Raw genomic sequence first — 14,357 nt, forward strand, 5'->3', positions numbered from 1 at the left:
AAATAAGAATTCGAGTCACTTAATTCTAACACTAACCTGTGAAGTCTCAAGTATATAAGCATTTTTTTACTTGCTAGCATACTAATTAATTACAATCGTAACCCCTTCCAAAGTAGCCCTTAAACAAGACTTAAGAATTTCCTAATAAAGCCTAGGATAAAGCAAAAATCTCTAAGATATGTCTTCAAGTCATTCAAATCAATCTCCACGAAACTGAAGATTTGATTTGCTTGATTTGAATTAATCCAATCCTTAAAGATTTGTTGCTTCATAAGATCAATATTCAAATATGGACCAATATATGTCCATAATATCAACTAATTCATGGCCCAACTGTATTATTTCAAAAAGTTACTAACTTCAAATATGATCAATTATGAAACCTTGAGCAGTTATCGACATAGTTGTAATTGCTTGATGTCGTTGCTCTTATAAGTGCCTCAACAAACTTAAAACCTTTCTATTAAAAGTAATTTCAATTGGAGTCGCTACTGAGATCTATATTGTACCAAACTAACAAATTTAATTCCATTAGGTATAAACTTCTATTGTATTTTATTAGAGTTCATTCAACCATTTCACTCCAATCTTGAAGAGTTAGATTTATTTGTGGATTGATCTTAAACAAAATATATCATTTTATTTGCCTAATCTCGGCTTTACCCAAAGTGTAATGTTACACTTCTACCCAAATCTAACTCAAAAAAGTTTGAAATAATTTGAATTTGACTTGATCCTCAATAGAGGTGATTATGGGTGGGGGCTGTAATAAAATTCTAGTCCTGTTTTATAGGCCCGGACTCGGCCCTACTTGAAAAATAAGCCTAAATTTTTTTTCCAAGTATGGCTCAAATAAAAAAACTAAAACTCGAGTCTGACTTGGCCAACGTGTATTAATTTTTTTATATATAAATAAATTTTAAAAAATATAATACATCAAATACATTAAAAAATTAAAATAAATGTTTCTAAATAAATTAAAAAAACTTTTATATTTAAATAACATTAATATAGATGCAACTTAATAAGCAAATGTATCTAATATAATAGTAAAATTAACTATAAAACAATACTTATACAATGTTCAAACGATCACAACAAAATGGTAGCAATATAATAGTGAAATAATAACAAAACAACAACAAAATAACAATAATTTTTTTTTACAAATTCGGGTCAGACCAAGTTCAAGCCAAAAAAAATTTACTTGAGGCTCGACTTGCTTTCTAGATGGGTCTTATGTTTTTGCCAAAATCTATTTTTGAGTTTAAATTTTTATCTAACATCCTCTATTTTTTAAATAGCTCGGTCTATGATAAGGTCTAATCCGCACTTATTCAATTTATTAAATAATTATTTGTAGAAAAATTGACCCCTTCTCGGTAACAGAAAACTTCTGTTAGCCCAGCACATTAACACACGCTCCGAGTCAAGAGTCGTTTGTCTTACCTTTTTCTTTTTATTCTTTTTGAATTTCATTGGGGTTCTTTTCACTTTTTTGTTTAACCTTTAGACAAGTTCAGATTAATTTTTTTCCTTCAATGGGTTGCTTTTAATTTTGTTAAAATTCGAAACTTTGTGTTTTATTTTTCTCCAGATTAAGATTTGGACTTGGATTTGAGTTGTAGCAGTTATTATTTTGCCCAAATTACAGGGTTTGTCAAAACCCTTCCGTGATTTTTGAACTTCTTTGGTACAATCCTATCCCAAATAAATCAACTCATTATTCACTCAATGGGTTGTCATAACAAAATCACACATGAAATTATATATTTCAAGATACGTAATGATTGGTTTCATGAAGAAATGATTAAACACTTAAAAGTAAAGAATGATTTCATTCACCAAAATTAGGGGAAAAGCCTATGACTGCTTTAGGTATAATCTTCATCTGCAACAAGTTGATGGATACATCTCAAATCTCAATTTCAGTGTTGAAAGTACAAGGGCTTTTACACGGTGGGATTGTTAGAGATGATGAAGGTATTCATCACTGTTGTATTGTTAGCTGGTTGCTTGATTTTGGCTTGATTTTGGCGTCCACAATATGTTCGTCATTTGTCCTCTTAGAATAACTTTTAGTTCTGGTTATCTTAGTTCTCCTTATTTCAGTTACTTGTTTAGATGAACTCTTTAAGAACACTGAATTCTTTGAAACATAATTAATTTTGCCTTTCTTTTTTAACAAAAAATCAGCTGCTTCAAAGGAGGAAATGGGGCTAAAATCTTGAAAATAAAACATGGTTCTTGGAAGTAACATAGATTTTGTTTCAATTATAGTTAGAATAATATATTCAGTTTCACATATGCTCTATTTCAATCTGCGTACAGAAGGGTTTGGTCTGAAGTCTAAGATGCTATTGCTGTGGACCCAAAAGATTGGGAGATAAAAGCTTATTGCCTGCGTGAATGTCCAAGTCAAAAGGAGTCCACCATAAGTGCAGAACAAAAGTTGCCAAACGAAATTAACGGAATAACATAAACTAATAGAATGAAAAGACTTAAGAGGGATAAATTTATGTTACTACACTGAATCCATTTTTCCACATCTCCAGTTTGTAGTCTTATATGACATTTGTCTTCTTGACACCAAATGGGCCAACATATATTACTATAATACAAAGACTTAAAACTCTAGAGTGAAAAAGGGGTGAAAGACTTGTAGTTTTTTTTATTTGAGGGTTGAAAGACTTAATAGTTAGTTTGATCGTACAGGCTACTGCAATTAACCTATATATAACCGTCATATCATGGCTGTCACTTCCATGCAGAGCATTTGTTAATGATGAAGAGTTTAACCGTGCTTGCCCCCTTACTCTTGTGTGTTACTTTACTATTTTCTTCTCTTAATGTCGCTTCTGATTCTGCAGCAGAAGCATTGGCAATCCTCAAATGGAAAGCCAGCCTTCAAAGCCAAAACCATTCTGTTTTGCTTTCCTGGAATACTTCCAACAACCCAAATACCAAAACAAGTCCTTGTGCTTGGTTTGGAATCCATTGCAATCATGCTGACAGTGTTACTAAGATTAACCTCACTGGCTATGGTGTAAAAGTTACGCTCCATTCATTTCCATTCTCGTCTTTGCCTAATCTTGCAGAGTTGGACCTTAGCACCAATGAACTTTATGGCATAATCCCACCTAAAATCAGTCAGCTCTCCAAACTCACCTACCTTGATTTATCCTATAACCAGTTCTCTGGCCAAATCCCACCTGAAATTAGCCACCTTGTACATCTTCAGACCCTCCATCTTGCTGGAAATCAGTTGAACGGCTCAATTCCTCGAGAAATTGGTCAGCTCAAATTTCTCACTGACCTTGCCTTGTGTAGCAACAAGCTAAATGGTTGCATTCCTGCTTCTCTCGGTAAACTAAGTCGACTTGTTTCCTTGCTTCTCTATAATAATTCCATTTCTGGTCCCATTCCTCCAGAATTGGGAAACCTTAGGAATTTAGTTTGTTGGTGCAAGAGGCAGCAGCAAGCTGTTTCTAGCCTTGCTTGAGTAGTAAGCCTCGAGGCTTGGTGAAGAAGCAAACTCGGAAGCAACAACAGAAAGATGAAGCTAGCAAGTGAAAAACAGAAAAAAGAGAGAAAAAATTGAATGAAAATGAGCTGATAACTTTCATTAACACATCAACAAGGCATTAAGCCATTACATATATCAGTCAACTAGTAAATCAAACAAGTAATCACCTAATCAACTACCTAACTCCACTAATTTGCATTGAAACTTACAAGATTAGCTTGTACAACTTGCATTGCTGACTTTTCAGTCAATCAATATCAAAACATTTACCTACTTAGTTCAACATGAACTAGATTACAAAAAGAAAATGAAATGAAACTAAAACAGCAAATAGATTGGCAGCTTCAAACTTCAGTTGCTGCACACCATGGCTCCACTGCTTGCTGCGATTCCAGAAGCTTGACCACCTTTGCATGTCGTGCATGGCCACCTTTGCATGAGAACTAAACTTAACACTCCTCCTTAGTTTCCATGCTAGTAACACCTAATTCCCTTTTGAATTTAACAAATTTAGACACATTGAGTGCCTTTGTGAAGATATCAGCAATTTGCACTTCTGAGTTGCAATGAATCAGCTCGATTTCATGAGCTTGTTCCATCTCCCTTATAACATGCAACTTAATATTGAAGTGCTTGGTTCTGCCATGAAAAATGGGATTTTTTGCAATTGCAACAGCAGATTTGTTGTCACAATAAATCTCTGTTGCCTCCTTTTGGTTTTGGTTTAAATCAGTCAAGATTTTTCTAAGCCATATGGCTTGGTTCACAGCAGATGCAGCAGCAACATATTCAGCTTCTGCTGTTGATTGTGCCACCAGACTTTGTTTCTTAGAACTCCAGCAAAACATGCCTGAGCCAAGACTGAATGCATAACCGGATGTGCTTCTCATGTCATCACTTGATCCAGCCCAGTCACTATCAACATAGCCTATTAGCTTCATGCTTTCAGCCCTTTTGAACAATACACCATGACCAATGGTGCCTTTGATGTATCTCAGCACTCTTTTAGCTGCTCGAAAGTGCTGATCATTGCAGCAATTCATGTATCTTGATAGCATACTAACAGCAAACATGATATCGGGCCTTGTGGCAGTCAAATACAACAGACTGCCAATGAGACTCTTGTACATGGTCTCACAAATTGGTTCACCACTTCCTTGCCTTGAAAGCTTCACTCCAACAGCCATTGGTGTGCTTGTTGGCTTGCAGTTCTTCATAGAGAACTTATCCAGGATCTTCATAGTAAAAGAACTTTGACAAAGAAAGATTCCCTTTTCTGTTTGGTTCACTTCCATTCCAAGGAAGTAGTTCATTCTGCCTAAATCAGACATTTCAAACATTTCCTTCATTTTTCTTTTGAAATCTTCCAGCATTCTTCCATCTCCTCCAGTTATCAGTAGATCATCAACATAGAGTGACAGAATAAGCTGAGTTTGAGCTTGGTTCTTCTTCACATACAGTGTTGGTTCACTGGGACTTCTCTCAAATTCCAAACTGAGCAAGTAAGAGTCAATTCGAGCATACCAGGCTCGAGGAGCCTGTTTCAGGCCATATAAAGCCTTTTTCAGTCTGTACACCATGTGTTCTTTGCCAGTGATCACAAATCCTTGAGGCTGCTCGATGTAGATCTCTTCTTCCAGGAAGCCATTGAGAAATGCAGACTTAACATCAAGTTGATGAATGGTCCACTGATGTTGAGTAGCCAAGGCAACTATCATTCTAACTGTGTCAAGCCTGGCTACTGGTGCAAATGTCTCCAGATAGTCCAGACCATACCTTTGGCTAAATCCTTTGACAACAAGCCTGGCTTTTAGCTTGTTCAGACTGCCATCTGCATTCTGTTTTACTCGATAGACCCATTTTACTCCAATGGTCTTCTTTCCAGCAGGTTTATCAACAAGTTCCCATGTCTGGTTCTTTTCAATCATGTTGATTTCATTGACCATAGCTAGTTTCCAGCCTTCATCTGCCTCAGCCTCTTCAAAACTGCTAGGTTCTGCTATTGCAACCTGTGCCCTTTCATAAATATCATCAAGGGGCCTTGTGCCTCTCACAGGCACATCATCAACATCCATTTCAGGTTCTAGCTGCTCAAGTTCAGCTTGATTAGGCACTAGGTTTTCTGAAACTGCTTCTGGCTCATTTTTCTCCCAATTCCAGTAGGCTTTTTCATCAAAGATGACATCTCTGCTCACTTGGACTTTGTTTATCAAGGGATCCAGAACCCTGTAGCCCTTCTTGACTGAGCTGTAGCCTACTAGAACACCTGGTTGAGCCCTTTTAGAGAGCTTGTCTCTCTTTGCTGCTGGTATTTGTGCATAACACAGGCAACCAAACACTTTCAGATGTGCCAAGGAAGGTTTGAAACCAGACCAAGCCTCGAAAGGTGTCTCGGATGCAAGAGCTTTAGTAGGAAGCCTGTTCTGAAGGTAAGCAGCAGTGTTTACTGCCTCAGCCCACATGGTCTTGGGCAGTTTCTTCTCAAACAGCAGACATCTGGCCATATCCATCAGACTTCTATTCTTTCTTTCAGCTACCCCATTCTGCTGAGGTGTGTAGACATTTGTAAGCTGATGTTTGATACCAGCATCATTGCAAATAGCTTGAAACTGAGCTGAAGTGTACTCAGTGCCATTATCAGTCCTTATCGATTTCAACTTGCAACCTGTTTCTGTTTCTACAGCATTTTTAAACTTCACAAACACTTGAGCTACCTCAGACTTGTGTTTTAAAAAGAAAATCCAGCAAAACCTTGTAAGGTCATCAATAAAGAGGATGAAATACCTGTTTTTGCTGAGTGATTCAGTCCTCATCGGGCCACATACATCAGAGTGCACCAGCTGCAGTCTTTCAGTAGCTCTCCAGGTTGAATTTGTAGGAAATGGCAGTCTTGCCTGTTTCCCCATTTGGCAAACTTCACACACATCATCATGCTCCACTGAGCTGATGAAGTTCTCTGCCAAGCCCTCTTTGGCCAATCGAGCCATTGATCTGAAGTTGGCATGTCCAAGCCTTTGATGCCAAAGCTTGGAGTCTTCAACAGAGGCTGTGTATGCTGAGTTTGAGTCATTTGCCCAGTGAACCTCAAAGCATTTATCAGTCATTGTGACTGTCATAAGGCTTGATCCACTTGGATCAGTAATATGGCATTGTTTATCCTTGAACACAACAGAATAACCTTTCTCGAGCAGTTGAGCTATGCTGAGAAGGTTTCTGTCAATCTGTGGTACCAACAGCACATTTGGAATGATCTTGTTGCCTGTGGGAGTACATATCAGCACTTCTCCTCTTCCTTCAGCCCTTATAAACTGACCATTTCCAACCTTGACCTTGGTTTTATAACTTTTGTCCAAGGTTTTAAACAAGGAGGCATCTGGTGACATGTGGTTAGTACAACCACTGTCTAGCAACCAGCTTTTAGTCCATTTCTTCTCAGAAGCTACACAGGAAACAGCAAAGACCTGTTCTTCTTGGTCACTACTGTCCTCAGCTACTCGAGCTTCAACCTTTGACTGCTGAAATTGATTCTGCCTTGGCTTACTTCTGTTTTTGCAGACCCTTTCAACATGGCCCTTCTTCTTGCAGTGTTGGCATACTGCATCTGGCCTAAACCAGCATCTGTCTTCTGGATGGCCAGGCTTCTTGCAATATCTGCAGGGCTGGTCATTGCTCCTTGCAGCATCAGGCTTAGGCCTGTTTTTCCAGGGCCTTTTGCCTCTTTGAGCATTAGTGCTCGAGGTTTCTCTGGCCTTGGCTTGAAATGCACCTTCTTGGTGATCTTCAGCTCTGCTAGCTCTTCTTTGTTCCTGAGCATAAAAGGTGTTGATTAGCTCAGTCAAAGAGATGCTAGCAAGGTCTCTTGAGTCCTCTAGAGAGGATATCTTGGCCTCATATCTCTCAGGCAAAGTGGAGAGGACTTTCTCCACAATTCTTGCCTCATCAAAGTGCTCACCTAGGAGCCTTATGCTGTTAACCACTGCCATAATTCTATCTGAGTACTGCTTCACTGTTTCTTCTTCCTTTATCTTCAAATTCTCGAAGTCCCTTCTCAAGTTTAGCAGCTGTTGTTGCCTTGTTCTCTCAGTGCCTTGAAACTCCTCCTTGAGCTTATCCCAGGCCTGTTTTGGAGTCTCACAGGCCATGATTCTGGTGAAGATGACATCTGACACACAGTTCTGGATGCAGGACATGGCTTTGTGCCTTTTGGTCCTCTCATCAGCATGTTGCCTAATCTGAGCTACTGTGGGATTAGCCCTCAGTGGTGCTGGCTCAGTATCTGTGTTGACAACTTCCCACAGATCGAAGGCCTGTAGGTAAGTCTTCATCTTGACCAGCCATATGTGAAAGCCTTCTCCATTGAAGACTGGTGGGGCTGCTGGTGAAAATCCTGAAGAAGCCATCAAGTTCTTTGTTTTGAAGCAACAGGTCCACTAAGACAAGAGCTCTCGATACCAATTGTTGGTGCAAGAGGCAGCAGCAAGCTGTTTCTAGCCTTGCTTGAGTAGTAAGCCTCGAGGCTTGGTGAAGAAGCAAACTCGGAAGCAACAACAGAAAGATGAAGCTAGCAAGTGAAAAACAGAAAAAAGAGAGAAAAAATTGAATGAAAATGAGCTGATAACTTTCATTAACACATCAACAAGGCATTAAGCCATTACATATATCAGTCAACTAGTAAATCAAACAAGTAATCACCTAATCAACTACCTAACTCCACTAATTTGCATTGAAACTTACAAGATTAGCTTGTACAACTTGCATTGCTGACTTTTCAGTCAATCAATATCAAAACATTTACCTACTTAGTTCAACATGAACTAGATTACAAAAAGAAAATGAAATGAAACTAAAACAGCAAATAGATTGGCAGCTTCAAACTTCAGTTGCTGCACACCATGGCTCCACTGCTTGCTGCGATTCCAGAAGCTTGACCACCTTTGCATGTCGTGCATGGCCACCTTTGCATGGGAACTAAACTTAACATAGTTGAAGTTTACTTGGACACCAACCGTCTAACTGGTCCCATCCCTTCCACATTTGGAAACTTGAAAAAACTGACGGTGCTTCAGATGTTTAACAATAGTCTTTCAGGTCCCATCCCCTCTGAGTTAAGGAATATGGAATCTCTTTCTGAAATAAGCCTTTATCACAACAATCTATCTGGCTTGATCCCAACCTCATTTGGTGACTTGAGACATCTTACAGTTGCCCGCCTTTATGAAAATCAACTCTCTGGTCCCATTCCTGAGGAGATAGGAAACTTGAATTCTCTTGTTTACCTAGAGTTGGGTGAAAACCAACTCAATGGCTCTATTCCTGCTTCACTTGGCAGTTTGAGCAACTTGAAAATTCTGCATCTCCGAGACAACCGACTCTCAGGTTCCATTCCTAATGAAATCGGAAACTTGATGAAGTTGATCGTGTTAGAACTAGACCACAACAATCTGACAGGAAATTTGTGTTGAACTTGTGGCCTGCAGTGCAACAAAAGACCAACAGCAGCAAATTGTGCAAGTTAAGCTGCTATACAATTTTGGAGAAAAGAAATGGAGCTGGTTCGATTGGAAGATCACATTTTAGATGTTTTGTTCCTATGGAACTTTGTTCAATTCTTTTGTGTCTTGACAGCAAAGTTACTAGGATGTTTTTGATTGATTTACTTTGATGTAATAGCTGGTATGCCAGCTTTCTTTTGTAAGCAAGTTGCTATATTTTTAGTATGTATTAAGTAAGGGCAGTTAAATTAGTAGGTAACTGTCAAATTGTTTGTAACTCACATATATTCAAAATTTGAATGAAAAACATACGACTTTCAGTTACAATTTTTGCTGTGTTTTCTGTTCTTTCAAGTTTCCTTTCTTTTGCTTCATTCGTTTTCATATTTGCTTGCTGAAAAGTCCAACAATTTGCCGCAAGGCATTTGCCGTGGTGGATCAGTTGAATACTTCACAGCAGCTGACAACCAGCTTATCGGGCCAATCCCTCAAGGGTTGAAAAATTGCACTAGCTTGAAGAGAGTCTACCTTGAAAGAAACCGACTCAGAGGAAATATATCTGAAGATTTAGGCATTTACCCAAACCTAAGATTCATTGAATTAAGTGACAATGAACTTTATGGTGAAGTGTCTTCCAATTGGGGATTGTGCAGAAGCTTACAGAGCCTATTTATTGCAAGGAACAATCTCAGTGGTACAATACCAGCTGAGATTGGAAACTCACGTCAGATACACAGGCTTGATGTTTCTTCAAATCATTTAGTTGGGGAGATTCCAAAGAAAATTTCAAAGTTGACATCTTTGCTTTATCTTTATTTGAATGGGAATAAACTTTCTGGTAGTGTACCCCTAGAACTTGGACTTATGTCCAAGCTTTTGTATCTAGACTTGTTGTTGGATCTTCCAGCAAAAAACAAAAGCAAAATCGAATGGAAGCAAAAGGAAGAAAACTAAAAAAATGAGAACTCAGCAAATGTTGTAACTGAAAGTCATGTATTTTTTATTCAAATTTTGAATATATGTGAGTTACAAACAATTTGACAGCTACCTACTAATTTAACTGCCCTTACTTAATACATACTAAAAGTATAGTATCTTGCTTACAAATGAAAGTAACTTAGCTAACTCATTACAAAGATTTAGACTAAGTTCCATAGGAACAAAATATTCAAAAAGTAATTCTATAACTGAACCAACTCCATTTCTTGGCTACAAAACAGTATAGCAGCTAAACTTGTACAATTTGCTGCTGCTGGTCTTTTGACCAATTTGTTGCTGTTGGTCCTTTGTTGCAATGCAAGCCACGACTTCAACACTTCTCCTTGGACTGTATGCAACAAACACCAATCCTTTCCTTCAAAGCATTAAATCGGTTGGCTCCCAATGGTTTAGTTAAAATGTCAGCTAACTGAATTTCTGAGCTGCAATGAACTAAGCTAACCTCCCTCGATTGCTCAGCTTCTCTAACAAAATGGAATTTGATTTTGAAGTGTTTAGTCTTACCATGGAAGATTGGATTCTTGGCTATGGCCACAGCTGATTGATTATCCACATTAATCTCGGTAGGCTGAGTTTGATTTTCATTCAAATCATCCAAAATCTTCTTAAGCCAAATGGCTTGATTCACTGTTGCTGCAGCTGAGATATACTCAGCCTCTGCTGTAGATTGTGCAACAGTTTGTTGCTTTTTCGAACTCCAGCTGAAAACACTTGAGCCTAAAGTAAAGAAGTAACCTGAAGTGCTCCTCATGTCATCAACTGACCCTGCCCAATCGCTATCAGAATAGCCTACAAGTTTCAGCTCCTTTGCCCTCCAAAACTTCACACCAGCATCGATGGTTCCTTTGACATACCTTAACACTCTTTTTGCTGCCTTTAGATGTGTCACATTACTGCAGTGCATAAACCTTGAAAGTAGACTAACAGCATAGACAATGTCTGGTCTAGTTGCTGTTAAATAAAGCAAACAACCAATTAAGCTTCTATAAGCTTTCTCATCTACTCGACCATGTTCACTGGCACTTGACAATTTTTCCCCCAATGCAACTGGTGTAGTGACTGATTTGCATTTCGACATGCAAAATTTTTCAAGCACCTTGGAAGCAAATGCCTGCTGACTTATGAAAATACCATCACTTCCTTGTCTGATTTCCATACCAAGAAAATAGGTCATTAGACCAAGGTCAGTCATCTCAAAGACATGTTGCATCTGCTTCTTGAAGTCTTCAATAAGTTCATCTTTGCAGCCAATGACCAGCAGGTCATCAACATACAAGGAAACAATTAACAAGGTTTCCTTATGATCCTTCTTAACATAGAGTGTAGGCTCGTTAACACTCTTTGTGAACCCGAGCCTTGCCAAATAGCCATCAATCCTCTCATACCAGGCTCTTGGAGCCTGCTTTAGGCTATATAAGGCCTTTTTCAATTTGTAAACCTTCTATTCTTCACTAGTGACCTTAAAACCCTCAGGTTGCTCAATGAATATTTCTTCATTAAGAAAGCCATTTAGAAAGGCTGACTTAACATCTAAATGATGCACCTTCCAGTGCTTTTGAGCTGCCAAAGCAAGCAGCAATATGATAGTATCCAACCTTGCAACAGGTGCAAAGGTTTCAGAAAAATCAACCCATTGCTGCTAACTATACCCTTTCACAACCAATCTGGCCTTGTATCTGTTCAAAGTACCATCAGCATTATTTTTAGTCCTAAAGACCCATTTGACACCAATGATTCTTCTATTTTCAGGTCTATCGACAAGCTCCCAAGTGTCATTCTTCTGAATCATCCTCAATTCAGTTTCCATAGCCTCTTGCCAGCACCTTTCTTTTGCAGCTTCTTCAAAACATGAAGGCTCTACTAGAGTTACTGCACATCTTTCATAAATGTTTGCTAATGTCCTGGTGCCTCGAACAGGTTCATCATCATAACCCTCTTCAGTTATTGCTTCATTTTCAGCTTGCTGCAAATCAACATCAATCTGATCTGCCTCGGGCAAATTTTCTTCAATTCCATCCCATTTCCAGCTACTTGCTTCACTAAATTTCACATCTCTGCTCACTACAATCTTCTTGGTCAGTGGATCAAAGACTCTGTATCCTTTCTTCACATTGCTATAGCCAACAAACACCCCTGGCATGGACCTCCTGTCCAACTTGGTTCTTTTCTCCTCAGGTACCAATACATAACATAGACACCCAAATACTTTCACATGAGAGACAGATGGTTTCTGTCCAAACCAGGCTTCAAAGGGTGTTTTACCCTTTACTGCATTTGTTGGTAGCCTATTCAACAGGTAAACAGCTGTGTTCACAGCTTCAGCCCAAAAAATGTTAGGCATTTTAGCCTCAAACAAAAGACACCTAGCCATGTCAAGGACTGTTCTGTTTTTTCTTTCACAAACACCATTTTGCTGTGGTGTATACACAGTAGTTAATTGATGTTGAATTCCAGTGCCATCACACAACTCTTGAAACTTCTGAGATACATACTCAGATCCATTGTCAGACCTCAAACATTTCAGTTTGCAATTTGCTTGGTTTTCAACCAAAGCTTTAAATTTGCAAAAAGAGTCATAAACATCTGACTTATGCTTTAAAAAATTCACCCAACAGAACCTTGAATAATCATCAATGAAGAGTACAAAGTACCTGCTGCCATTTAAGGAGGTAGTCTTCATTGGTCCACAGATGTCTGTATGAATTAGCTGAAGCTTCCCTTGTGCTCTCCATGCCTTGTTGACTGGAAAGGGTAATCTAGTCTGTTTGCCTAGCTGACAGACCTCACATACAGCATCTTTTGGCTCGATTTTGGACATGTCACTGACCAAATCCATTTTGTGCAACATGTTCAGTGAATTGTAGTTCACATACCCCATCCTCCTGTGCCACAAGTTTGTCTCATCAGATTGAGATGCATATGCCTTTGCCTGCAGTTGATTCACATTCACAATAAAGGTTCTGTCTTGCATAGCCACTGTAGTCAACACTTACCAGTAGCATTTTTGATCAAACAGTTTTTCCCTTCAAAAATCAGAGAGTAGCCCTTCTCCAATAGCTGGCCAAAACTCAGAAGGTTTTGGTCAATGTCAGGTACATAAAGAACCTCTGAAATGGTTTTATTACCTGACTTAGTGCTTATCAAAGCCTTGCCTTTACCTTTTGCCTCCAGCAGCTCACAATTGCCAATTCTGACTTTGGACTTGAAGGTGGTGTCAAGCTCCTTGAATATGCTCTTCTCAGAAGCCATATGGTGGGTACTTCCACTGTCAATTAGCCATATTTTGCTGACCTCGCTCGAGCTTGCAAAGCATGATGCTGAAAAAACATGCTCTTCTTGTGTTTCAACCTCTTCTGCAGCTTGAGCTTAGTTTTGATACTGTGTTTGTACTTTTGATTTGTTTTTACAAACTTTTCAATGTGACCAAATTGCTTGCAGGCTCTACATTGAATATCTGGTCTGTACCAACAGTATTTCTCAAGATGAGTAGTCTTCTTGCAATGGACACAAGGTGGAAACTTCTTTCTAGCAGGTTCTTTATTCTTCTTCTCAGTCCAAGGCTTCTTGCCTTTGGCATTCGAGTTTGAACTTGAGCTTTCTCTGCTTCTAGCTTGAAAAGCTCCTTCATAGTTATCTTCCTGCCTATTTGCCCTCCTCTGCTCTTGAGCATAAAGAGCATTTATAAGCTCAGTCAAAGGGATTGTTGACAAGTCTCTTGAATCTTCCAGAGAGGAAATTTTTGCCTCATACTTCTCTGGAAAGGTTGTTATGACCTTCTCAACCACTCTTTGGTCACTGAATTCCTCCCCAAGCAGCCTTATATTGTTGACAGTAGCCATGATTCTGTCAGCATATTGCTTGATAGTTTCTGAGTCTTCCATTTTCAGGTTCTCAGAGTCTCTTCTTAGGTTGATCAGCTGCTGTTGCCTGGTCTTATCAGACCCTTGAAACTCCTTCTTGAGTTTATCCCAGGCCTGTTTTGGAGTGTCACAAGCCATTATTCTTGTGAAAATAACATCAAAAACTCCACTTTGAAGACATGACATAGCTTTGTATTTCTTGGCACAGTCTTCACTATGCTGCCTGATCTGAGCTATGGTCGGGTTAGCTCTTAGTGGTGGTGGCACAGTATCATTGAGAACAACATTCCACAGGTCATGTGCCTGCAGGTATGTTCTCATTTTCACTGCCCAGATGTTGTAATTTTCTCCAGCAAAGACCGGTGGAGGAGGTGGTGTAAAACTCATTTTCAGCAACTAAAAAACAACCTCTACTTCTTCTGTTTCAAGCACAGCTTGCTTAATGACAGTGTACAACCAAGGCTCTCAAAGACTGAAAGC

The 14,357-nt window shown here is 38.9% G+C and overlaps 3 protein-coding genes across 3 annotated transcripts; 2 read left to right on the forward strand and 1 right to left on the reverse strand.

Moving 5' to 3' along the window:
- The first annotated feature begins 1,865 nt into the window (after positions 1-1,865).
- On the forward strand, positions 1,866-3,502 carry LOC121218723 (MDIS1-interacting receptor like kinase 2-like). Its single transcript, XM_041096414.1, has 2 exons — positions 1,866-1,983; positions 2,772-3,502. The coding sequence occupies exons 1-2, from the start codon at positions 1,866-1,868 to the stop codon at positions 3,500-3,502; spliced, it is 849 nt and encodes a 282-aa protein (XP_040952348.1).
- Positions 3,503-8,487: 4,985 nt separating this feature from the next.
- On the forward strand, positions 8,488-9,972 carry LOC121203336 (MDIS1-interacting receptor like kinase 2-like). Its single transcript, XM_041096415.1, has 4 exons — positions 8,488-8,902; positions 9,004-9,078; positions 9,197-9,199; positions 9,374-9,972. Exons 1-4 carry the CDS (start codon positions 8,488-8,490, stop codon positions 9,970-9,972), a joined length of 1,092 nt encoding a protein of 363 aa, XP_040952349.1.
- A 3,317-nt stretch (positions 9,973-13,289) lies between these two features.
- Positions 13,290-14,264, reverse strand: LOC121218724 (uncharacterized). The gene is made up of 2 exons (XM_041096416.1): positions 14,034-14,264; positions 13,290-13,991 (listed from the first exon to the last, which is right to left on the reverse strand). Exons 1-2 carry the CDS (start codon positions 14,262-14,264, stop codon positions 13,290-13,292), a joined length of 933 nt encoding a protein of 310 aa, XP_040952350.1.
- Between the last annotated feature and the right edge of the window lie 93 nt (positions 14,265-14,357).

This window comes from Gossypium hirsutum, chromosome D06, assembly GCF_007990345.1.
Source record: "Gossypium hirsutum isolate 1008001.06 chromosome D06, Gossypium_hirsutum_v2.1, whole genome shotgun sequence".
Classification (NCBI taxonomy): domain Eukaryota; kingdom Viridiplantae; phylum Streptophyta; class Magnoliopsida; order Malvales; family Malvaceae; genus Gossypium; species Gossypium hirsutum.